Here is a 24,696-nt window from a genome sequence, read left to right as displayed (position 1 = left end):
CTCGATTTGTAACTTCTGAACCCTTCACAGCCCAGCAAAATCAACATGGAGCTGGAGGGAAGACCTACTCCCCTGTCTTTGGTATGGGTAGTATATCTGAAAAGACAGTCCATGCTGCCTCTACTTTAGAATGGATCTGAGGCCATGAACCATCTTGAGCCTAGAGGTCTCTTCTCTTTATTCATATATGGTGTGTGAGGTGGGCATGATGCTGTGCACCCACACCATCTGTTCCTCGTCAGGGCAAGGTCCCTGCCAGGAGTTCTGTTTTTACAGATCTCAGGAGCACGGCCTAGAAGATCCTTTGCTCTCTTATAGGTCTTGGGGTCCAATTAAGCTGTGGAGTCAGAGGGCACAACTCTCAAAGTCCTGCTTGCTTATGCCAACCCTAGATTTTTGTGCCTGAGCATCAAACTTAATTGACGTTTAACACAGCTGATGTATACAGCAGCCTGGATGGGAGAGTGGTGCTGGCACTTTCTAGCGATACTGGGTTGGGAGTGAGGAAGAATAAGGAATCCTTTTCTAAGAAAGAGGAACTGTCAGTTCCTAGGTTTCACAGCATCAGCTAGTTTCTCTCTCCCGTGCACACCCTGCTGTTGGCCTGGGAAGGCCTGTAAATATTTAGACCACTGGGACTGTTAGTCTTGGCTGCTGGCCATTGCACGTGATGGTGTTGCAGCCCCCTTCTGGCTTCTTCGCTGTTTGCTCTTGTCTCCCCACCCCTCTAGGAAATGAGCAAGTTGGAAATGAGCTTTGACTTTCCCCCCTCCTCTCTGCTGCTTAGCTCAGCTGTGCTTGTCACTCTGGGATGGAGCACTTTGGGTGGGTGCAGAGAAATAGGGGAGAGCTGGTTGGAGTGCCAGTAGGACCGCTCCTTGAGGAGCCTCTGTTCCATTGGAAAAGGGGTAATGCTAGTTTTGGTATCCTGTTTCCATAGGATCATAGAAATTGTGTCTGGAGAAGATCTATTAAGTAATTCTGTCCACCTCCGAACACCAACGAGCCAGGGCAGGGCTGTCCCACTGAACATTTTTCCACTGAGTTGAGTTGTCCGCTTCCCTCACCTCTGTTCCTCACATGGTGCTGTTCGGACTGGGCTTAGGGTGGCTTCACTGTGGATGAGATTGAATCCACTCAGGCTTCTCCTTACAGGAGCTGGGCCACTGAATTCTGTGGACCCAGAACTTGCACCCTCTGTCCAGCACCAGCCACCTCCCATTACAGAAAGCTCTTTCAGTTGGATGATGTACACTGGTGGGAGGTGCCACACCAACACCGTTTTGCCCTAAACTGTGGGTTTTCGAGTGAGATATTTTTCAAAGGTATTTTGACACTTGGTGGGATTTTTCAGAAGTGCTTAAGCAGGGTAGATTCTGAACTGACATTCATTTCAATTGGAGTTTTGCAAATCCTATTAGGTGCCTAAATATCTTTTGAAAGTCTGGTCCTTAGTGGCCCCATTACCATAAGGGACAGCTGGTCTGGTTTTCTTGTCCTCTGGGCCAGCAGGGGCTAGTATATATAGATGCTGAGCATAGCCCACGGGAGGGGTATAAGGTGGGTTCTGAAGAGAGTAACATGCATTTGTCAGCAACATGGGACCCCTGGCATGAAGGGGGGAATGTTCACAAGGGAAGAGCTCTAAAGCCATCTCCCTGCTGGGAAGCTGATGAAACAGCGTTTTCCACAGATATTTAGAATTTGCTTTTTCTGCAGATTGTTGGTTGAGCTGGGGGCAGGGGGTGCCATGTAGGACTGTCCTGCTGTTAAATGGAATGTGTAAACCAGTTATACAGGTATTCCAGTAAGACTAGCACCTAAACGAAATGAGTGAAGTGGGGAGTAGAGGAAAAATATTCCTACCCTCTTGATTGCAAAGCCATCAGCGCCCTCACCCAACCAAACCTCTTGGCTTATCTCCCCTCTGAGTTTTAAATTCACTTGGGCTCTAGTAAATCGCTTTGCACAAGCTGATTAACATCCCAGTGTAATAAACTGTTGACGCCAAAATAAAGGCAGGCTAGGAATAAACAATGGAGGAAAAATTGGCTTTTCTTCCTGCCCCACTGGCAGGCTTTCTCCAGGCAGGCAGCCAGCAGTGATATAACCCTGTGAAATGCTATGGAATGGATGTGAGCTGGGATATTAGCAGAGCCGCCAACCTAAATGATGTCATACTGGCTGCCTTGCAGACCCTGGTGGGAAGCTAAGAGCAGCTTGGAAGTGCCCTGAAGGAGGCTTAACGCTTTACTGGCTAGAAAGATGTATGCTGTGTTCTGATTTTGTTCAAGTTGGCTGGCACTGACCAGTGAAAGGTGCTCTCTGGTGGCTGGTGGGCTGGAACTGAGAGTTGTATGGGGGAAGCACTCTTTTCCTTGGTTGTGGGGAGAGACCTGCACAAAGGATTACCTAGGCTTTAGAGTAACAGCCGTGTTAGTCTGTATTCGCAAAAAGAAAAGGAGTACTTGTGGCACCTTAGAGACTAACCAATTTATTTGAGCATGAGCTTTCGTGAGCTACAGCTCACTTCATCTGATTGAAGTGAGCTGTAGCTCACGAAAGCTCATGCTCAAATAAATTGGTTAGTCTCTAAGGTGCCACAAGTACTCCTTTTCTTTTTACCTAGGCTTTGTAAACCTAAGTTGACCAATTTGTATCCATTAAGACTTTTTAGGTATATATAAAGTCTGCTGCAGTTTCCACGGTATGCATCTGATGAAGTGGGCTGTAGCTCACGAAAGCTCATGCTCAAATAAATTGGTTAGTCTCTAAGGTGCCACAAGGACTCCTTTTCTTTTTGCAAATACAGACTAACACGGCTGTTACTCTGAAACCTGTTATTAAGACTTTTATCGCTGTCACAGATGCTGCATTCTAGGGCCACTCGGCGCTTTGTGGTATCACCAGAAGTGGTGCCCATAACACTCTACCCAATTCATTACAGTGTATAAAGTGAGGCGGGAAGGAGAAGTAGGTTAAATTTTGGGATGATCATCTGTGTCTTTTCTTAAAAAATGTGCTGGAGTGAAGTCCCATATCCAGAGAACAGGAAGATGATTCCTCACGTGGCATCTCCTTTAATCTTGATTTGAAGACATCACCCTTAAGAATACTCAGCTCTTCTCGATCCCCTTTATGATCTCTTGGCTTTAGCTAGTCTTACATTGATAATCCAGTCTGAGATGCTGGATGAATTTTATTCCTAGATTGGATGCCATAGTATCCGGACACCCAAGCATATGTGATGGACAAAATAGTTAGGTGTTTCTCTTTCCCCTGGTCTTAGCTTCAGGTTCCAGTAGTGACACTAGATGCTGGTCAGATTGCATTCTGGAGAAATGGATGGCTCTGTGGTGAAAAATTTAAAAATGTAATGGATTATATTTTAATTCAGTTATACTTGAGCCATGTTCTTGCCAAAGCATCATCTAAAGTTTTATCGCTTCTGTTAACCTTGGTCTTCCAAAAGTTGTCCTCATCTTTTGTTGGGTGGGCTTTTGAATTTCTGGCAGCATAATGTGAGCATATGTTGAAGGGGGTTGGGGAGGGAAAAGTGATCTTGCTTTTGGCCACGGTATTCAAACTTTGCAATAGCAAGAGCTACGCTGGCACTTTGTCAGGAGCCCAAGGATCATCTTGTATTTTGTGTGAAATATATAAAGTACTAAATAACAAATAATCATCTAATTCTATTATTTGTCTGCCTTCAGCCACAGCAGATGAATCACAATTGCTTATTTTTGAATTCATTACCAATTAAAAAACCCGTGGTTCATCACCAGCACTTTGAATAACCTACAATTATAGGAATTAATTACAGATTGCTTTATAGAACAGGAAGATAACTGACCTAAAACAAGTTAAAAGTAAACCAACCTCAAGGCATTCAGAGCCATTAGAGGAAATGCAGAGCGCTCTCTGAACTTGCTGGGATCATAAGAACTCAACAGGCTACAACTCTGTGCTGTGCCACGTATTCTGTACCAGTGCACATTCACAGAATTTATGTCCCCCCACAGATTTATTTGCTTCCCTGCAGAGAAATGGCTTTCTGATGGGGAAGCAAAGGGAGGCCACAAGAGTGGTCATGCGACCCTCCCCAGGAGTATGTTTTGGGTGCCCAGGGCAGCCGCCAGAGAGGTAAATCACTGTGGGGCAGGAGGCAAGATTGGGGAAGACCCAGCTGGTGGCTCCTACCCTGCGCTGGGCTCAGCTGCTAGTCCCGGCTGGTCTGGGGAGGACAGGACTTCCTTTTCCCTTGCACGGCATCCAGGGCTGGGTCAGACCCACCCCCAGATTTCTCTCCTGGCTGCAGAAAGCTCTGCAAGCTCTCTTCCCCTGCCCCACTTCCTGCACCCATTGCTCCTCAGCTGCAGGGAGAGGGATTCCTGTACAGGGAGCTGCCCAACCCCCATGCAACCAGACCCCCTCATACCCAGACCCTCCTGCCAAGCCTCACCCCCCACCAATGAGCCCCACTCTCCCTGCACCTGGAGCCCCACCCTACTGAGCCCCAACCAGGTACATCTGGAGCCCCACTGAGCCCGCCACACCCAGTCCCTCCCCCCCCCCCCCCACATCCAGACTCTCCCTCCCCCCCCAATCTCTCAGCCCCAGCCATCTTCACCTGGAACCTCTTGCAGAGTCCCGTTACTGTTGCACCCAGAACCCCCCAACAAGCCCCTGTGCATATGTATCCCCCACTGAGCTGCCCACACACAGATTGCCCCACACAGAAACCTTCCACATTAAGCCCCTCCACACTTGGATCCTGCCTTGCTGAGCCTGCCTGCCCACACAGAGGGGCAGGGCCCTCGGGTGTTTCTGGGGCAGGCCGGGTCCTTGCGCTGTGTCAGGGTTGGGTGCAGCCTCACCGCCGAGTCTGTGCCCGGTGCTGGGGGAGCTGCACAGTGATCTCCCACCTCTGTGCAGCCAGTGGCCTATGCTCCCCAGTGCTGTGCTTGAGCCTCCACATTTATTTGACAAATAAAATTTACAGTATTTTGCAGAATTTTAAAATATTGTGTGCAGAATTTTTATTTTTTTGGCACAGAATGCCCTCAGGAGTAACCATCTAGTGCACTAAGAATATTTCTTAATATAATTTTGGAACCCATGGGAGCAAGCTTACAGATCAGGAGACTTGGGCTAGTGAGGCTTGGGCTAGTGCACTAAAAATCACTGTGTAAACAGCACTTTGAAGCTGTGGCTGGAGCTGGAGCTCAGGCTCCAAAGCCTAGGGAGGTGGGTGTAGACATATCCTTCTGACCATGGTTGGGATGCTTGGGGTGATGGTATAGCTACTAACTGTTGATCTGTCTGGTGGTGGTGTGACTTTGTTTTATTTTGTGTTTGATGTTTATGTGATCTTACAGAACTCTTGAAATCTTTTCAGTCACTAATGCCCATTGTATGCTGCTACTAAACCATCTGGGTCACAATTATGAACTGAACATTTTGTTCTGTGTGATGTCTTTTTGGATAAATTATTCATTAAGCTCCATTGCAGGAAAGGACTTGAAGCTCATGCCTAACTTTTGACTTCAGTGGGACTAAAGTGTGTGCTTAAGTCCTTTATTAATAGAGTTGCTTTACTGCGTTGGGATCTACCAGTGGGACTCTGGAAACTGCCCTAACTTCCAATATTGTAGGAATGGTGCAGATTGTTCTATTGATGTCACTCTTCTCTAATCTCCTTCTCTGTTCCCCACAGGTGTATATAATCAAAGTCACCTGGTCCAATGGTTCCACAGAAGTCATTTATCGACGGTACAGCAAGTTCTTTGACCTGCAGGTAAGAATCTTGCCATCCCTTGTGTTTTTTTGGTTTTGAGGTTCCCATACAAGGACATATTGCTTATTCTGCATTTTTGTATTCCTTTTTTGCATTATACAAAGATTTGTAATGTTTTAATTTAGGAGTCTGATATGTGTCTTGTGTTTTTTTTTTTTAATGTAATATTTACACAACCTTGAAAACCAAGCCATTGGCTAGACTCTCTTGTAGCTGAACTGTGCAGAGTTGCTTATACACAGTTTTGTCAGTTCATGAAAGTGGCTAAGAAACAGACAGAGGGTTAGGGAGACACTCCTAATTTTATGACAGGTGCCCTGTAGCTTCTGCATGTACGAATATTGTCTTTCTACTGCTTCCCTCATTAGATGTCTGATGTACAGAGATGATAGCTGTTACCTACCAGAAGTCTATCTAATGTTGTTCAGTTTGGGGATACCATTCTTTCAGTGTCTAAACTGCAATTTGCCCTCTCTGGCCTCTTGTTGCTATTTGGGGAGAGTTAAGGTCACTTGCTGAAATTTATCAGGAATCCAATCCTAAAGGGAGAACATTCTGAAGACTAAGGTTGCTTCTCAGAGCCTTTTCCGGACTCTGCATTGAGACAGCAATTAGTTCCAGCCCTGTTCAGGGTGAACGTTCACACTGGATGAACGGAATGCTCGTGTCTTTGCCTTCTCTACTGCCTTTACGTCCTTCATTGGCCAACTGTGGATGCTAAACACCATTCTTCATAATCTGTGGCTGTCTTCTTGTGACTTGAACTACGAGGTCCCTGTCTGTTTTTTTTGACTGATGCAATGTCTTCTCGTAGAAATAGTTACCATATCCTAAATGGAGGTTTTTGGGGATGTGACTGAATTAACAGAGATTATAGACCGGCTCCAATGTGTTTGCATTCGAACTGGAAGGTGTGATTTCCAGCTTGGGTAGACATACCTGCACTAGCTCTGATTTAGTGCTTTACAAATAGCAGCGTAGCTTAGGCAGCATGAGCGACAGGGCAACTAACCCGTCCCATTATCCATGCTGCCACAGCTACACAGCTATTTGTAACACTGAGTACATACCTAGACTTTCAGACAGGATTGTACTCGGGGCCGGTCGTCCGTCTGTCCTGTCGCCCCTGTTGCCACAGCTACACTGCTATTTTTAGCACGCTAGCTCAATCAGCATTGGAAATAGGCTTAGTCTGAACTTGGAGCAAGAAAATGATTCTCAAGTGGCAGGGTTTTTTTTGTTTTGTTATAACTTCTGTTTTGATTTTTATTTTATTTATATATACAGTATAATAAACCATGTGAAAGTGTTGAGAGCCTCCTTTGGAAGTGGAAGAGGGTTGAGATAAGAACAGCCATACTGGGTCAGACAAGTTGTCCGACTGTCCCAGTATCCTGTCTTCTGAAGCAAGGCCGGATTAACCAGTAGGCTAATTAGGCTAGCCTTAGGCCCTCCTATTTTTAGGCCCTACTGGTCAGGCAGGGGGCGTGGCCGGGACCGGATGACGGGGAGCAAGCTTGCTCATGCAGCCTTGCTGGAGTGCTCCTGCCAGCAGGAAAGGCAAAGCAGCCCCCTCTGGCTTGGAAGGAGCTCAGCCGGCAGCCTGCTGCTACCAGTCCCTCCTGTCTGCATCTCCCCGTGCTGCAGGAACACACTGCAGGGTATCCAGTTAACACTGGTGACCGGACACTAAAAATCAGGTTAACACGGGAGCCAGTGCCAGCCGTGGGTGTAGTATGAGCAGGCATTGTCTCCCTACCCAGGACCCCCACCCCCGATTTTTCTGGAGCTCTGCTTAGCTGTCAGGGAGGGAAGAAGCTCCCTCTGTCCCCATCCTTGGCTCAGGCTGGCATGCAGCTCCAGGATGCTGCCTCCTGGGTCCTAGTGCCTGTCAGCTTCTATGCGTACTGAATCCCATTTCTGGACAACTGGTGAGTGCCTGTGTGTGGGGAGGGCAGGGCAAGGGGGTGGCGGTGGGAAGAGGCAGTACCAGAGTGGTAGGGTGAGAAGCTTGCACAGAAGCTGCGCACATTTTATCCTGCTCCAGCCAGAGCTATTGCCCCTCCCATGTATAAGGAACGAATTCCCACACATTTGTAGGAAAAACAAAACATCCCATCCCATGATACCAGTACTCTAACTTTTACAGTATCTTCCATCGAGGGGCTTCAGATTTATGATGCACTGTGTTCAATACTGTATTGAACTGTACTAAAAATCAAAGAAATCCAGTTTTTTAATTTGGTGTATTTTTCTGTACTGGGATGCACTGGCAACCAAGTTCTTTCCTTATGCTCAGCCTAGTTCCTCAGGCCAACACATTTGTGCTTTTAAGGGGTTGCAAAAGCACTGGAGGAAGCTCAACACACAATGTTATAGGTTTCTCCATCCCCTCTCCCTCAAGGATTTTAAATCCACTTCTCAGCAGGCTGTGATAGAAAGACTGAATGAATAGGCTAAATGTACGTTCTGTCCATTTGCTGGTTCTCTAACAGTTCAATCCATCATAAAAGTACCTCACATTTGATTTATTTTGAGTTTTATTCCAAAAACCTTAAAGCTAAATAAACCTAAAGTTAGTCCTCATTTTCTGCCCCAGCTCAAACTAACTTCTTTCCCAAGTGGAAAATGTTGGGTGAGCATGGAATGTGAGTGATTCGAGAAGGGAATGAGAACACAGGCCAGTTCCTGCTGATAGTTACACCCGTGTAGCCTTATCAACTTCAGGGGGAACAGATTATTGCACAAGAATAGATTTTGTGCTTCTGCTTTTTCACACTTGATATAAGCAGAATCTCATTCACTGTCCTCCCCTAAACTCTGAGCACTTAAGGGAAAAAAATAAGCAAGGTCTGCTTGATTTACCCATGCAAACGAAACAGGAAGCTCTCCCTTCATTCTACACCAGCCTTAAACACCAGACCTGATGTAACAAGGGTGTCACTGCAGCAGCCTTGGTTGGACTGTTCTTTTGAAAGAACCTTAATGGTTCTTTTAAGATGCTGATTTTCAATGAAGTCTTTTTTTTCACTGGGGGCAGAGAACTCAACAGGGAATAGCTCTGTTTTTTCAAGTCCTAGTCACTCAAAAGCTGAAAGGCTTTAGATTAAGTTTGTTTAATGTTTGTACAGTGATTTTGAAGAGCTAACGTATACAGAAGTGCTAAATATTATGACTGGGCAACCGTCTGAAGATCTGTGTCATTTCTAGCTGTTACCTTTTTCTTACAGAAAGCTTAAAACAAACAAATGCAAACTGTAGGGGGCTGGTGCACACAGAACACATGCTTAAAAAAACCCCATGTCAGAGCTGCTGATCACACATTCTAGAATAGATAATACTTAGCCCTGCCATGAGTGCAGGGGACCAGCCTAGATGACCTCTCGAAGTCCCTTCCAGTCCTATGATTCTATTCTATTATTCTAATTGTGGAAGAGCTTGGTGACAGAATGGCCTGATGTGGTGAATCATTGATGATTAACTACACAAACTGGGTATCATCCCACAAATAATGTTTGGGTTCAGTTTGAAAACAGTAACTCATTTTTCTCAGCCAGTGCAAAACTGGGAGGCAGCTTTCAGAGCAAGACAGCCTAAAATACAATGCCGCTCAATGTAATTTTCCCACTACTACTTCCTCTACTTCAGTGGATTTTACACAATAAAAGCTGGCTGCCTCCAAGACTGCAGTTAGAGTGAGATATGGACTCTACACCACATACCCTAGCTTGGGAAAAACACCTGCAGGGCTTGGCTTTGCACTGTGCCATGTGGAGAGCTGAGGGTAGAAGCACGAGGTTGACAGAGGTGAGCAGGATGGGGAATGTTGCAGTGTTCATCCACATACAGATGAGTATTCCACTATCTAGGAGGAAGGAGGCCTAAGAGAAGGACCGCATAGCATCAGTATCTGTTTGAAGAATGGAGTGTCATGAGAGTAGAATAAACTTGTTAATTTTACATAAATAATATGTATGTATTATGACAGGGTCAGGCCAGATGTCTACAGAAGAGTGACAGAAGGCAGATATACTAGCCCCAGGTTAAGTAGGGCCCATTTCCCTGGGTAAGGTAATGGGGAAGCTTCCAGAACAATCAGGAACTTTCTGGAAACAATTAAGGCAGACAGGCTGATTAGAACACCTGCAGCCAATCAAGAAGCTGCTAGAATCAATTAAGGCAGGCTAATCAGGGTCCTGGGTTTAAAAAGGAACTCACTTCAGTTTGTGGCGTGTGTTCAAGGAGCTGGGAGCAAGAGGCACAAGAAGCTGAGAGTGAGAAGGCATACTACGGGAAGACTGAGAAGTACAAGCATTATCAAACATCAGGAGGAAGGTCCTGTGGTGAGGATAAAGAAGGTGTTGGGAGGAGGCCATGGGGAAGTAGCCCAGGGAGTTGTAGCTGTCACGCAGCTGTTACAGGGGCCACTGTAGACAGCTGCACTCCACAGGGCCCTGGGCTGGCACCCGTAGTAGAGGGCAGGCCTGGGTTCCTCCATTTCCCCCCCCCCCCAACTCCCTACTTGATACTGGAGGAGTTGACCTGGATTGTGGGTTCCACCAAAGGGGAAGGTCTCTGGCCTGTTCCCCGATCCACTAGGTGGATCAGCAGAGATTGCGGGGATGATTGTTCTTCCTTTTCCCCATGCTGGACAGTGATGAGGTTAACTGAGTGAACGGCAGATTTGAGCCACGAAAGTGGCCAAACTGAGGGATGCCGTGGACCTCTGAGGCGAGCAAATCTGCCAATAAGCTCAGGACCCACCAAGGCAGAGGAGGAACTTTGTCACAGTATAGAAATGTTTGATGACTTCATAATTTTTTTTTTACAATATGTAATTCATACTTGGGACCTTCCCTCCCATTAGCCTTAGGCCCCTCATAATCGTAATCTGGCCCTGTTCCAAAGTGGCCAACGCCAGGTACTTCAGAGGAAATGAACAGAACAGGTAATCATCAAGTGATCCATCCCCTATCATCCACTCCCAGATTCTGGCAGTCAGAGGCTTGGGAAATCCAGAACATGCAATAGCATCCCTGACCATCTTGGCCAACAGCCACTGATGAACTTATCTAATTATTTTCTGAACCCCGTTTATAGTTTTGGCCTTCACAACATCCCATGGCAATGAGTTCCATAGGTTAACTGTGCATTGTGTAAAGAACTACTTCCTTTGTTTTTAAACCTGCTGCCTATTAATTTCTTTGGGTCAAGAAAGTGAAGGAGTAAATAACACTTTCTTATTTGCTTTCTCCACACCAGTCACGAATTTATAGACCTCTAACATATCCCCTCTTAGTCATTGCTTGTCCAAGCTAAGAAGAACCAGTCTGTTTAATCTCTCCTTGTACAGAAGCTGTTCCATGCCCTTAGTCATTTTTGTTTCCCTTCTCTGTACCTTTTCCAATTATATATCTTTTTTGAGATGGGGTGACTAGAATTGCATACAGTATTCAAGGTGTGGGCATACCATGGATTTATGTAGTGGCATTATGATATTTTCTGATTTTATTTTCTATTTTTGTAAAGGTTCCTAACATTCTGTTAGCTTTTTTTGATTGCCGTTGCACATTGAGTGGATGTTTTCAGAGAACTATCCACAGAGACTCCCAAGATCTTTCTTGACAGCTAATTTAGACCCCATCATTTTGTATGTATAGCTGGGATTATGTTTTACAATATTAATTACTTTGCATTTATCAACATTGAATTTCATCTGCCATTGAGTTGCCAAGTCACCCAGGTAGTGAGATACCTTTGTAACTCTTCACCTCTGCTTTGGACTTAACTGTCTTGAGTAATTTTGTATGATCTTCAAATTTTGCCACCTCAATGTTTTACCTTTTTTCCAGATCCTTTATGAATATGTTGAATAGCGCTGGTCCCAGTACAGATCCTTGGAGGACATCGCTATTTACCTCTCTCCATTCTGAAAACTGACCATTTATTCCCAACCTTTATTTCCTGTCTTTTAAATCAGTTATTGATCCACGTGAGGACCTTACCTCTTATCCCATGACTGCTTACTTTGCTTAAGAGCCTTTAGTGAGGGACCTTGTCAAAGGCTTTCTGGACATCTAAGTGTACTATATCTACTTGATCACCCTTGTCCACATGTTTGTTGACCCTCAAAGAATTCTAATAGATTGGTGAGGCATGATCTCCCTTTACAAAGACCATGTTGACTCTTCCCTAGCAAAACATATTCATCTAGATGTTTGACAATTCTGTTCTTTGGTTTCAAACAATTTGCCTGGTACTGAAGTTAGGCTTACGGCCTGTAATTGCTGGGATCGTCACTGGAGCCTTTTTAAAAAATTGGCATCACATTAGCTATCCTCCAATCATTTGGTGCAGAAGCTGATTTAAATGGGTTACATACCACAGTTAGTAGTTCTAAAAGAACTCGAATATGAAATTGCAGAACTCTTGGGTGAATCCATCTGGTCCTGGTGGTTTATTACTGTTTAATTTATCAATTTTGTTCCAAAACCTCCTCTACTGACACCTCAGTCTGTTTTATGTATAACTTTGTTTTAGGACCTATCCTCCACATCCAATCTCTTCCTATGCATCTAAGATTTCAACAGGTGGGTCACTCTGTTAATCTGTAATGCTCCTTGGGTGCTTTTGTTGAAACACCTTCTCAATCGGTCATTCTGGGGATGCTATAGCCTCAAGATGGGTAGATGTCACAGGACATGTTCCTTTAAATAGTCTATCCTGTGTGGATGGGGACAAGGATTGGGTTCCCTAAAGTTTCCTGAAAAAGTGTTCAGATTCCATCCTTAGGATAGTGTGACACTTCATTCATATTCCTAGATTCCTGAGCCTCCTTCCACCCCAAGTGCTACTGCTGTGATATCCCTAGGATATTCCTGTGCCACACTTATCATACAGCTAGGTTATTGCTGGAATGCTTCCAAGAAAATCTCCTCTCAGCTCGGGCACTAGAGCCAAGGATAGTCCTTAATCTACCTCTCCATCTCACACTCCCACCTTTTCTGGTGCCCCCATGGTAAAGCCAATTGTAAATTATTCTTACTCCTGAAGGGCAAGAGCAGCTGAGGAGATCAATATGCTGAGGCTGGGCTTTGTCCCATAATTCCTCCCCCTCTGTGCCCAAATCTGTAAAATGGATTCTGATGCTTGGAATTTATTATTATTTGAGGGAGGGTGGGAACCAGGGTGTGTGCATGGATTACATTGTTGCTCCTCTTTGCCTCGTTTTGCTCTGAAGGAGATCAGGTCTGAACTTCTGCTCAAAGAGTTATCGGAAGAGGCTTCACTTTTGGGTTCCTTAGAGCTGGGTTATACATAGACTATGGTTTGAGAACTGTCTGTGCCCAGCACACTGCTGCAGCATCTCTGGTGCTACCAAATTCTTCAGAACTGGCTCTTGATAGTCTGGCCTATTGTGTACAGTAGCCATACAAGCTGTCTGGGAGGCAGTGTGCTCTAGTGCATTCAACGCACAGAGTTGGGAGCCAGGAAATCCCGAGTTCTGAAACCAGTTTTGCCACTTAACCTCTCTTTCAGCTGCCTCTTATGTATAATGTGTCTAATGAAGGTCCCCACCCGATAGACTGTGAAGGCAGTAGTGCAAGGGAAACTAGAATTAATTAGCTCACTTGGCCAGCACTGTTGAAGCATAAAGTCCATGCAAGTGGTTAGTTAACGACCAAACACCACATGGTGGTGGTGTTTTTGCAATGTGAATGAGTCTACCTCTGATCCCTTGAGTAATTTCTCTCCAGCATTGATTGCTGTGGGGAAGTGGTATAGGTGGCCTCTCCTCATGGTGGATTAACACTGCCATTGTGCTCCACGCCTGGAGGGTGTTTGGTTGCTGCAGATTTTGCAATTATATCACACTGTGTGTGGGGTGGGAAGCCAGGAGAAAAAGAAGTGAAGGAGGTGGGAAATGGCAGCTAGAGTAGAATGGGTTACAGGAAACCTACCAAAGCCCTTAATTCTGGGCAAGCAAGAAAATGTTTTTTGGGTTTTGTTTTGTTTTTCCCCAAGTGGAGATGAGCCAAGAGGTCTGGCTGAGCTTTGAGTCAAAACACAAACTGAGCTGCTGGAGCCGGCTCTGTGCAGATGAGACTTGGTGGGATAACTCACATGACTGGAGTACTGTCATGGATGGTTATAAACTGTTCAGGAAGGACAAGCAGGGCAGAACAGGTGGGGGAATAGCACTGTATGTAAGGGAGCAGTATGACTGCTCAGAGCTCCGGTATGAAACTGCAGAAAAACCTGAGTGTCTCTGGTTTAAGTTTAGAAGCGTGAGCAACAAGGGTGATGTAGTGGTGGGAGTCTGCTATAGACCACCGGACCAGGTGGATGAGGCTTTCTTCCGGCAACTCGCAGAAGCTACTAGATCACATGCCCTGATTCTCATTGGCGACTTTAATCTTCCTGATATCTGCTGGGAGAGCACTACAGCGGTGTATAGACAATCCAGGAAGTTTTTGGAAAATGTAGGGGACAATTTCCTGGTGCAAGTGCTAGAGGAGCCGACTACGGGGGGAGCTTTTCTTGACCTGCTGCTCACAAACCGGGAAGAATTAGTGGGGGAAGCAAAAGTGGATGGGAATCTGGGAGGCAGTGACCATGAGTTGGTTGAGTTCAGGATCCTGACACAGGGAAGAAAGGTAAGCAGCAGAATACGGACCCTGGACTTCAGGAAAGCAGACTTCAACTCCCTCAGGGAACTGATGGCTAGGATCCCCTGGGGGAATAACATGAAGGGGAAAGGAGTCCAGGAGAGCTGGCTGTATTTCAAGGAATCCCTATTGAGGTTACAGGGACAAACCATCCCGATGTGTCGAAAGAATAGTAAATATGGCAGGCGACCAGCTTGGCTTAACGGTGAAATCCTTGCAGATCTTAAACATAAAAAAGAAGCTTACAAGAAGTGGAAGATTGGACAAATGACCAGGGATGAGTATAAAAATGTTGCTCGGGCATGTAGGAATGAAATCAGGAGGGCCAAATCACACCTGGAGCTGCAGCTAGCAAGAGATGTTAAGAGTAACAAGAAGGGTTTCTTCAGGTATGTTGGCAACAAGAAGAAAGCCAAGGAAAGTGTGGGCCCCTTACTGAATGAGGGAGGCAACCTAGTGACAGAGGATGTGGAAAAAGCTAATGTACTCAATGCTTTTTTTGCCTCTGTCTTCACGAACAAGGTCAGCTCCCAGACTGCTGCGCTGGGCATCACAGTATGGGGAGTAGGTGGCCAGCCCTCTGTGGAGAAAGAGGTGGTTAGGGACTATTTAGAAAAGCTGGATATGCACAAGTCCATGGGTCCGGACGCATTGCATCCGAGAGTGCTAAAGGAATTGGCGGCTGTGATTGCAGAGCCTTTGGCCATTATCTTTGAAAACTCATGGCGAACGGGGGAAGTCCCGGATGACTGGAAAAAGGCTAATTTAGTGCCAATCTTTAACAAAGGGAAGAAGGAGAATCCTGGGAACTACAGGCCAGTCAGTCTCACCTCAGTCCCCAGAAAAATCATGGAGCAGGTCCTCAAGGAATCAATCCTGAAGCACTTACATGAGAGGAAAGTGATCAGGAACAGTCAGCATGGATTCACCAAGGGAAGGTCATGCCTGACTAATCGCCTTCTATGATGAGATTACTGGTCCTGTGGATGAAGGGAAAGCAGTGGATGTATTGTTTCTTGACTTTAGGAAAGCTTTTGACATGGTCTCCCACAGTATTCTTGTCAGCAAGTTAAAGAATTATGGGCTGGATGAATGCACTATAAGGTGGGTAGAAAGTTGGCTAGATTGTCGGGCTCAACGGGTAGTGATCAATGGCTCCATGTCTAGTTGGCAGCTGGTATCAAGTGGAGTGCTCCAAGGGTCAGTCCTGGGGCCGGTTTTGTTCAATATCTTCATAAATGATCTGGAGGATGGTGTGGATTGTACTCTCCGCAAATTTGCGGATGATACTAAACTGGGAGGAGTGGTAGATACGCTGGAGGGCAGGGATAGGATACAGAGGGACCTAGACAAATTGGAGGATTGGGCCAAAAGAAATCTGATGAGGTTCAACAAGGATAAGTGCAGGGTCCTGCACTTAGGACGGAAGAACCCAATGCACCGCTACAGACTAGGGACCGAATGGCTAGGCAGCAGTTATGCGGAAAAGGACCTAGGGATGACAGTGGACGAGAAGCTGGATATGAGTCAACAGTGTGCCCTTGTTGCCAAGAAGCCCAATGACATTTTGGGATGTATAAGAAGGGGCATAGCCAGCAGATCGAGGGACGTGATCATTCCCCTCTATTCGACATTGGTGAGGCCTCATCTGGAGTACTGTGTCCAGTTTTGGGCCCCCCACTACAAGAAGGATGTGGATAAATTGGAGAGAGTCCAGTGAAGGGCAACACAAACTATTAGGGGTCTGGAACACATGACTTATGAGGAGAGGCTGAGGGAACTGGGATTGTTTAGTCTGCAGAAGAGAAGAATGAGGGGGGATTTGATAGCTGCTTTCAACCACCTGAGAGGTGGTTCCAAAGAGGATGGTTCTAGACTATTTTCAGTGGTAGAAGAGGACAGGACAAGGAATAATGGTCTCAAGTTGCAGTGGGGGAGGTTTAGGTTGGATATTAGGAAAAACTTCTTCACTAGAAGGGTGGTGAAACACTGGAATGCGTTACCTAGGGAGGTGGTAGAATCTCCTTCCTTAGAAGTTTTTAAGGTCAGGCTTGACAAAGCCCTGGCTGGGATGATTTAATTGGGGATTGGCCCTGCTTTGAGCAGGGCGTTGGACTAGATGACCTCCTGAGGTCCCTTCCAACCCTGAGATTCTATGATTCTAAGAAGAGAAGACCTCTAAAGTGATCTGTGCAGCTGTAATGACTGCCATAAGGCTCACTGGCTTAGCCTCTCCTCAGCTTGTGCATGGAAGCAGAGCAGAGCTAAGCAGTCCCAGCCCCTGCTGACTTGCTCGAGTGCAGTCTAGGGAAGTTCAGCTGTTCTCATGGATCAGTGCCCTAGGATTAAGGACCTCCACCTAAATCACTAGGGATTATCAACATTAAAAGCCAAATGCATTCATAAACTCGTTATAGTGCATCTGCCTAGTGGGGCCCAGTCTGGAGGGAAATCCAAATGGCTAAGCAAGCTCAGAATGGCTAGCTTGCTTCAACTCTGCTTGAAAGCTCTTCCACTTTTCATGAGGAGGTGCCAAGGTCATTTGCGCATTTAAGGGTAGCATGTTTACCTTTTGTGAGACTGCTGCTGCTGCTCGGATCAAAGGCTTTGTGTTCTTGAGTCGGACTAAGGTACCTTATTCAGAGCCATTATCCTGCAGATGGACAGCAACTGGCTGCATCCATCTGAAAGGGAGTGAGAATTGGGATCTCCAGGCATTGAGGGCAACAGAGATGGCACAAAGATTAAAATCCATGAGAAGGCGAGTGGGAGGAAATGGAAGTAACAATCGTTTTAACAATGAGGAGTCCTTGTGGCCCCTTGGAGACCAAAAAATTTATTTGGGCATAAGGTTTCCTGGGCTATAACCCACTTCATCAGATGCATGGAGTGAAAAATACAGTAAGCCAGTATAAATATACAGCACATGCAAAGATGGGAGTTGCCTTTCTAAGTGGGAGGTCAGTGCTAACAAGGTCAATTCAATTAGGGTGGATGTGGCCCATTCCCAACAGTTGACAAGAAGGGGTGAGTATCAACAGAGGGAAAATTACTTTTTGTAGTGACCCAGCCACTCCCAGGGAGCAGGACGCAGTTGGCACAACAACGGACTGCTTCAGGGGGACCTTATAGGTCTTGTGCTCAGCTCCCTACTCCCCAGTACCCCCATTTCATGGCATTCCCAGCAGAATTAAACAGGTCCTGCAAATGCACAGCCGCTGGTGTAGGCAGGGGTTAAACTGTGGGATGCTGTTTGCGTAACCAAAGAGATATGAAAGTAAATAAACAGGGAACAGCTGTTAGCTCCTGCGCACTGTTTCCTGCCTCAGTCACTTCCTTCATTTCACCCTCTCTTCTTTCACTGATGCTCGAAGACCCAGCTCCCTGCCAAACCCAAGCAGATGTGGCCATCTCCTCAACGCAGGAGTGGGCATGGGGAGAAGCACAGTGTCTTTAGAGTTCTCACTGGGCAATCTGTCACTGCCACCCACCTTCTTTCCCTTTTTCTTATTTGTAAACTGGATGTGAAGTAATGGTGGTGAAGGGTCATGAGTCTTCCCCTGCATTGGGATCGCAACTAGAACTGTGTGACCTCTTCCGGCTCAGCCCCCCCAATCCGGGGTGAAGAACAGTGCAGTTACAAAAGTATGGGGTGGGGATAAAAGCTGGCCTTTTGGGAAGGGGGTGGGGAAACTAAAACTGCCTTCCCCACTCACAAATAACTCCTTTTTACTTCTGCTGAATGAAGTGTGGTTTTCATTCCTTCCCTACTACCATACACACTTCCTGATGTTCTTATGTTAAATCCATGGTGTTGTGGAAATTGGCTTTAAAGGAGCGGATTGGAAGACACTCTGCTAACACTGTGAAAGACACTGGTTTACGTTTTCTAAGTGGGCCTAAAGTTTCCTGATCCATCCCATAGTAAGAGCTGTGTACATTGTTTTGTAACTTTTTTTCCAAATGTTTGGGCAGAAATTTTGTTTGCTGGTTGTCTAGGACAGTTTGAATTTTTTTGATGAAATTTAAGCAAAATAGTTCAGCCATTTCTGCGAATGAGGCCAGGGAAAAATGTTTTTGTCCATACTAAAAAAACTGGCAACCTTTTCTTCCGTCTCTTCCCTCCCGCCCCAATTCTTTGAGCAGCAATTTTAAATTTGGGCAGTGGCCTTGCAGTCAGGGGTGTTCCTTTTGCCATCCCTGTGAAAATCCACCCAGATGTTGGCCAAGTGATAAAGTCTTTGGAAAAAACCACAGTTTAGGAAATGTTTCAGAGTAACAGCCGTGTTAGTCTGTATTCACAAAAAGAAAAGGAGTACTTGTGGCACCTTAGAGACTAACCAATTTATTTGAGCATGAGCTTTCGTGAGCTACAGCTCACTTCATCGGATGCAACATGCTGTAGCTCATGAAAGCTCATGCTCAAATAAATTGGTTAGTCTCTAAGGTGCCACAAGTACTCCTTTTCAGTTTAGGAAATGTGGACAATTGGAAAGAGTCCAGAGGAGAGCAACAAAAATGATAAAAGGTTGAATAAAAACCTGACCTATGAGGAAAGATTTAAACTGGGCATATTTAGTCTTGAGAGAAAAAGTGGGGACCTGATAAGTCTTCAGATATGTTAAGGATTGTTGTAAAGAAGATGGTGATCAATTGTTGTCCTACTTTCAGCGAAGATGGAGAAGACATAATGGGCTTTGTCTGCTACAAGATATTAGGAAAAACTTTCTAACTCTAAGGGTAGTTAAGCACTGGAATAGGCTTCCAAGGGAGGTTGTGGAATGGTCTAGGTTTACTTGGCCTTGCCTTAGCGCAGGGGACTGGACTTGATGACTTCTCAAGATCCCTTTCAGCCCTCCATTTCTTTGATTCCTCAGAGATTGCATCCATGCTGGGCTTGCTCTAGTCCAGGGCCAAACAAGACTTTTTTTTCCCTGCAGTGGCAACTCTGGGCTACTGCAAGTCCAGGAACCTGCACTGAGAGCCAAGCAGCTGTCTTTCCTGTTCTTTCAATGATGACCCTTCTGATGCCCAGGCAACGTGGAGGAAGCTGTATGATTTGAATACAGAGCAGACAAGGACCGGCTTGGGGAGGGTGTGAAGAAGGGAGGAGAGACAGCGGTGACAAGGGGAAGGAGTGTGGAAGGAGAACTGGTACTACTGGCTGAGCAAAGGGTGAGGGACTGAGATTGGACCAAGAGCCTGGGGAGGGAAATTTGTTCCTCAAAGCTGATGGGGAATATGGGTGGGGTGTAGCAATTGGAGGCCAGTGTTGCGGGAGAGACAGATCAGATAAGGAGGTTGGGGGGAATGAGAAATGTGAGGAGTGGAGACTAGGACAAGGAGTCAGAGATAGGAAAGAGACAGGACTGGGATGAGGACAGGTTGGAGCCGATGGGTCTGAGCACATCCCCTCTGGAGCATGGCATGGAACCCGAGGTTCCTGAGTCTCACCATTCCTCTGCTGTCTGCAGGTATCTGTGAAACCCACTTGTAAATATGTGTCTCAGAGCCCGCTTGTGCTGATCTACACAGAGCATAGCAATATGCTACTGCTATCAGTTATTCCATTTGCGCAAGTCCCGAGGTCTTTGTGACGAATGTAAAAGTTCAGAATAAGCTGATGTGTGAGGTGAGGCCTTTAATGAACATTTTAGTCTGTTCTCTGCTCCCATCCCAACACCACCCACTTCCTCGTTCCTATAAACAAATTTCCACTGCGGTTGCTTTAGCAGCATGAATTGTTGAGAAACACTCAATTTTATTTTCCCACCCATGAGTACAACATATCCTGTTCTCTTCTCCTCCCTTTCAGTAGCATGCACGGTAGCAAGGCAGATGATGCTTTGGAGGAGGATGATTGTGATATATCCTTGGGTTACTGACAACTTTAAGGATTGGTGGTTATGTTTGGGTCTCTCCCTTTCTCGAAAAACACAACAGGATGACATGAAAGCTTCCTAAAGAAGCTGGGGAGGCAGAGGTCTCTTGAACTTCTAGTGATCTTATGAGAATTCCTCATGTAGACTGGTTTTCAAAGCCTCCTTTCAGGAGAGCGCTGAAGTGTTGTGGTGAGTAGGGACGCTTTCCTGAATCAGGGCCCGGATGCCCAGGAGTAATTAGGTGGGTATCCGCTCTGAAACTAGAAGGTTCCTGTCACAGGGTAGCGGGATGCTTTCAGGAGAAATGGTGCCTCAGTCCCTGTGTGCCAGCCCGCACACTGTCTGCTAGGTCCCAGGACAAGTCCTTGCTGGTTATATGGGTAGAACACTCAGTGTAGGGGGTTTTGTTGTTGTGTGTGTGTGTGTGTTTTTTTTTTTTTCCAGATTTTCTTATCCACTTCTCCATTAGACACGTAGACCAGTGATCCACATCTATCATGTATCTATCTAATTAAAACTTAGAATTCCCCCCAGTCTCAAATCTGCCTGTGTTGGCCAGAGGAATGGTTTTGTTAGAATAGGATTGAGGTTCCTGTTGTAGCACTTGATGCACCAGATGTGAGCTACTGGGGGGCAGAGGGACTCTGCCCCCAGGAAATACAGGCAACAACACAGATGCTTGTAATGGTGCCCGTGGTATTTGGGACACTAATCAAGGTTGGCAGACATGGTGGAAACTTTAACGGGCATGAAGAATGATAACCAGATACCTAAATGGTTGTCTTTTGTATACCAAGGCAGAAGGGTTTATATCTAAGTGTGCCCAGGAGGTGTTCCTCCAGCACTGCGTTCTGGAGAAGCTCCAGCCCCCGCCCCTCCCTTTTTTTTTCTTTCCAGTTATTACAACATTTTCATTAAATGTTGAATTACGGAGGACCCAAGGAAAACTTACAAGATCCTTTTTAAAGAACCCTATTGAAACTGCTGCCTCATAAATCCTGTAGGAAGCAAGTTCACTGGTTTGAAATAGGTATTGGTTTGCATCTTGTTTCCAAGAAAACCAAGCAACTTTCCCCCTTTTATTATGGATTCATGAGCACAGCCAGGGGGTCACAGAGCTTTCATTGTTTTAGTGTAGTTCTATTCCGTATAGGGCCTCCCTTCCACCATGAATAGGTGGGTTAGCGGGTCAATGTCCTGGCATCCTAGCAGTAAAGTAGCAGAATTTTTTTCCGGCATGCAGTTAAACCCCAGGGGCAGGTTATCCCATAACTTCCTGCTGCAGGGTTCTTGATACTTCAGAGGAAGCAACTCTTATTTGTCACTGCCAGAGACAGAGTACAGCACAAGATAGACCTTGGGTCTGATCCAATACATTGGCTCGTATGTATTAAGATCCAGTTCGGAAGGCAAGGGAAGGAAAAGAGTTGTAGTCCAGATTGCGTGCTTGTTGTACAATTAAGTTTGGGGGGTGGGGGGAACAAGGGTGGATAAAATTAGAGGATTTAGGCAAATTTTAAAAAAAATCTTTTTGGCTCTAATACTCACTCCCCTTTGTCTGCTTCAAGTGTTTTTCCTGGTTTGCCATGTGTCCGTACACTTCAATCTTTTTTTAAGCTCCTAACTGGAAACTTGCAAAGCTGACCCACCTGGAGCTATTTCAGCTTGGAGCAAGTATGAATCTGTTGGCTGGCAGGCTGCAATATTTTAAAAAAGAGGTGGTTGAAGTGATGGCTACGCTTATGAAAGAGTTGGCCAATGGCAGTGGGCCTGCACAAGTCCTCTGTATGGAAAGGCCAGATCAGCCCTCCCAAGAGGACTCTTCAGCTGCATGTAAACACATCAAGGAGAAAAAAAAAAGTTCATCTGCAGCATTTCAATGAAAGGCTACATTAAAAGTGGCCCAGAGACGCTCACTGGCACGGGAGGAGAGTTCTCCTTGTCATCCACTCACATTTGTTGGATTCTTGAAACAGTAAAATGAGACTCCTATTCGGGTGCCAGAAGTTCAAGGCACTAACTGGAGGGAATGATACAGTGGGCAGTACCCTTCCCCTCCCCATTCAATAATACTCCCGGCACCATTTGTCTGGGAATCTCCTAGTACTTTACAAAGGTGGAGTAAATATTATCCCCATTTTCCAGCTGTAGAAACTGAGGAGCATGGGTGTGAAGGGTTGTGTCCAAAGTCGAACAAGTCTCAATCAATCAGAAGAAGAACCCAATTCTTCTCACTCGTGATTTCCTGCTCTAACCACTAGAGCATGCCACCGCCACAACTGTTAGAACGGGTGGGGCATGGTGGTGGCAGTTTATGCTGGCTTTGGCTGAGCATTCTTAGATGCTTTGCGTCAGTAGGTCTATCTTGGGGGTGGGAGGGAGGGAAATACATGTCTTTTCACATCTTGAAACTGCTAATAGGCTCTTTCAGTAGCATAGTTTGGAAGGAGGAAAATAATTTTATTTCACCAGTTCATTTTCCCCACCCCTCCCCCGGGTTTATTGACAGTCTGCAATTTAGTTGAATTCGAGTCAGAGTATTGCCATGTGTGCAGTGTATGGCTTAACCCCCCCACAAGAATAAATCAGCAGGATATATATCCTGTGAGGTGGCACAGAAGCCAACCAATGATACGGCCTGAAGCAAGAGAATCCCAACTACATCATACAGTAAAATCCTGTTACCAAAATACAAATGAGTCAGCCCCCTTCCTCTTCCTCCTTCTGTGTCTGTGGGTCTCTTGCAAATTCGCAGGCTCAAGCCTTTATATCCAGCAGCATGAAATGGTGAACTTCCCAAATTTAAATAGAACATGATGCATTAAATAAGGTCCATATCTGTCTCCGTAAAAGAAACCATTCCTATATTTTTTTTTAACTGCAGATCAAAGATCCTTATCAATTTTTTTTTTTTTCCTTTCTACTCTATCCCTCCACAAAATGCTCCTAGTCCACTGTATTTCAGTCTAGTTAAAAGCTGGCTGTCTATTTTTTCTCTCCAAATGTCTCCATTTATAGCTTTCCAGCACTGGCAGCTCAGAGAGAGAGAGAGAGCGCGTTCTATCAATGTGTTAGCGCCAAGGCAGGTCAGCTGAGTTATAATTGGCTCTGTCTGGCATTCTGACTAGCTGCTGCATTCTCTACCTGCAGCCAAGTGGTGCTCTGAGTGGTGTGAGAATAATGCCTACCTCTGGGAAATATCAGAGAGATTCCTTCTGGAAATAAAGAAGCCCCCGTGAGCAGTATGTGTAGGGGGCAAATAGAGCAACGCTAGAGGGAAATGGCTTTGGGGAAAGCAATGTTTGATCCATGCAGCTGAATGATCACAAGCAGCCATTCACACAACCTTCAATTTCTGCCTCTCTCAATTGATCACCAGCTCCTCCTTAGACACACCTGGGAGCTGTACATGTGTGCGCAATCTAATATCTGAGTGAGTGGCTCTGGCATCCTTTGTGGGCTCTGTCTTGCCTCAGTGTGGCCAATGCTATGCTCCCTCTCCCTTTAATATATGTTATTGGGAGTTGGTACTTTAACTATAATGTGGAGCAAGGCTGGTTTCTGGGACAACATTCCATTCATTCAACAGTCTGAGTCTCCTTTCAACCTCCTCTGTGAAAATCTGGTAGATCAATAGCAGGAGCCGGTGGTGGGGGTGTCACTATGTTTTGTTTTCTAGCCCTGTGGGTAACATGGTACAAGTTTCAGAGTAGCAGCCAGGTTAGTCTGTATTCGCAAAAAGAAAAGGAGTACTTGTGGCACCTTAGAGACTAACCAATTTATTTGAGCATAAGCTTTCGTGAGCTACAGCTCACTTCATCGCAGTGAGCTGTAGCTCACAAAAGCTTATGCTCAAATAAATTGGTTAGTCTCTAAGGTGCCACAAGTACTCCTTTTCACAGTATAAGTTAAACGTCATTCAGTGGATGTGAAGCTGAGAGGAGCCTGTGTTGGTGAAACGTACATAGGGAGGAGGCTGGAAGATGGGGTAGCTCACAACAATAATTTTGACTCTCCTCTGAGACGGAGCTAAGCTCTTTTGCTGGGGAGTGGTGTATTTTTTTTCATGTGTCTCACAGCAGCAATTTAGAGGATGAGCTAATGTCCTTCCAGCCCACAGCCACTTTAGTAAAGAAGCTCTAGACGTTCAGCCATGCCATTAGTAGGTGAGTCCGAACAGGATAATCTGGAGTGCACAAACTTGTTCAGTGACCCCTCTCACCTGCTTCATGCTTACGTGGCTCAGATCTTGAGGTTCTGAGCCAATGCCCTGGTCCACTTGACTGACAGGAGCTAGTCACTAGCTGGTGGCAGGGATTTTTATGGGACTTGTGCGGATCTTGGCTGA

General features: G+C 45.8%; 1 protein-coding gene across 1 annotated transcript in view; it reads left to right on the top strand.

Moving 5' to 3' along the window:
- The window catches only part of SH3PXD2B (SH3 and PX domains 2B), a 119,818-nt gene that overhangs the window by 14,892 nt on the left and 80,230 nt on the right, over nucleotides 1-24,696 (top strand). Inside the window, exon 2 of the mRNA XM_077825029.1 lies at nucleotides 5,717-5,797. Coding sequence (XP_077681155.1) covers nucleotides 5,717-5,797 — 81 coding nt within the window. The remainder of the gene's footprint in view (nucleotides 1-5,716; nucleotides 5,798-24,696) is intronic.

The sequence above is a fragment of the Eretmochelys imbricata genome, chromosome 8 (genome assembly GCF_965152235.1).
Source record: "Eretmochelys imbricata isolate rEreImb1 chromosome 8, rEreImb1.hap1, whole genome shotgun sequence".
In the NCBI taxonomy this organism is placed as follows: Eukaryota; Metazoa; Chordata; order Testudines; family Cheloniidae; genus Eretmochelys; species Eretmochelys imbricata.
This window is presented reverse-complemented; position numbering and strand designations above follow the sequence as displayed.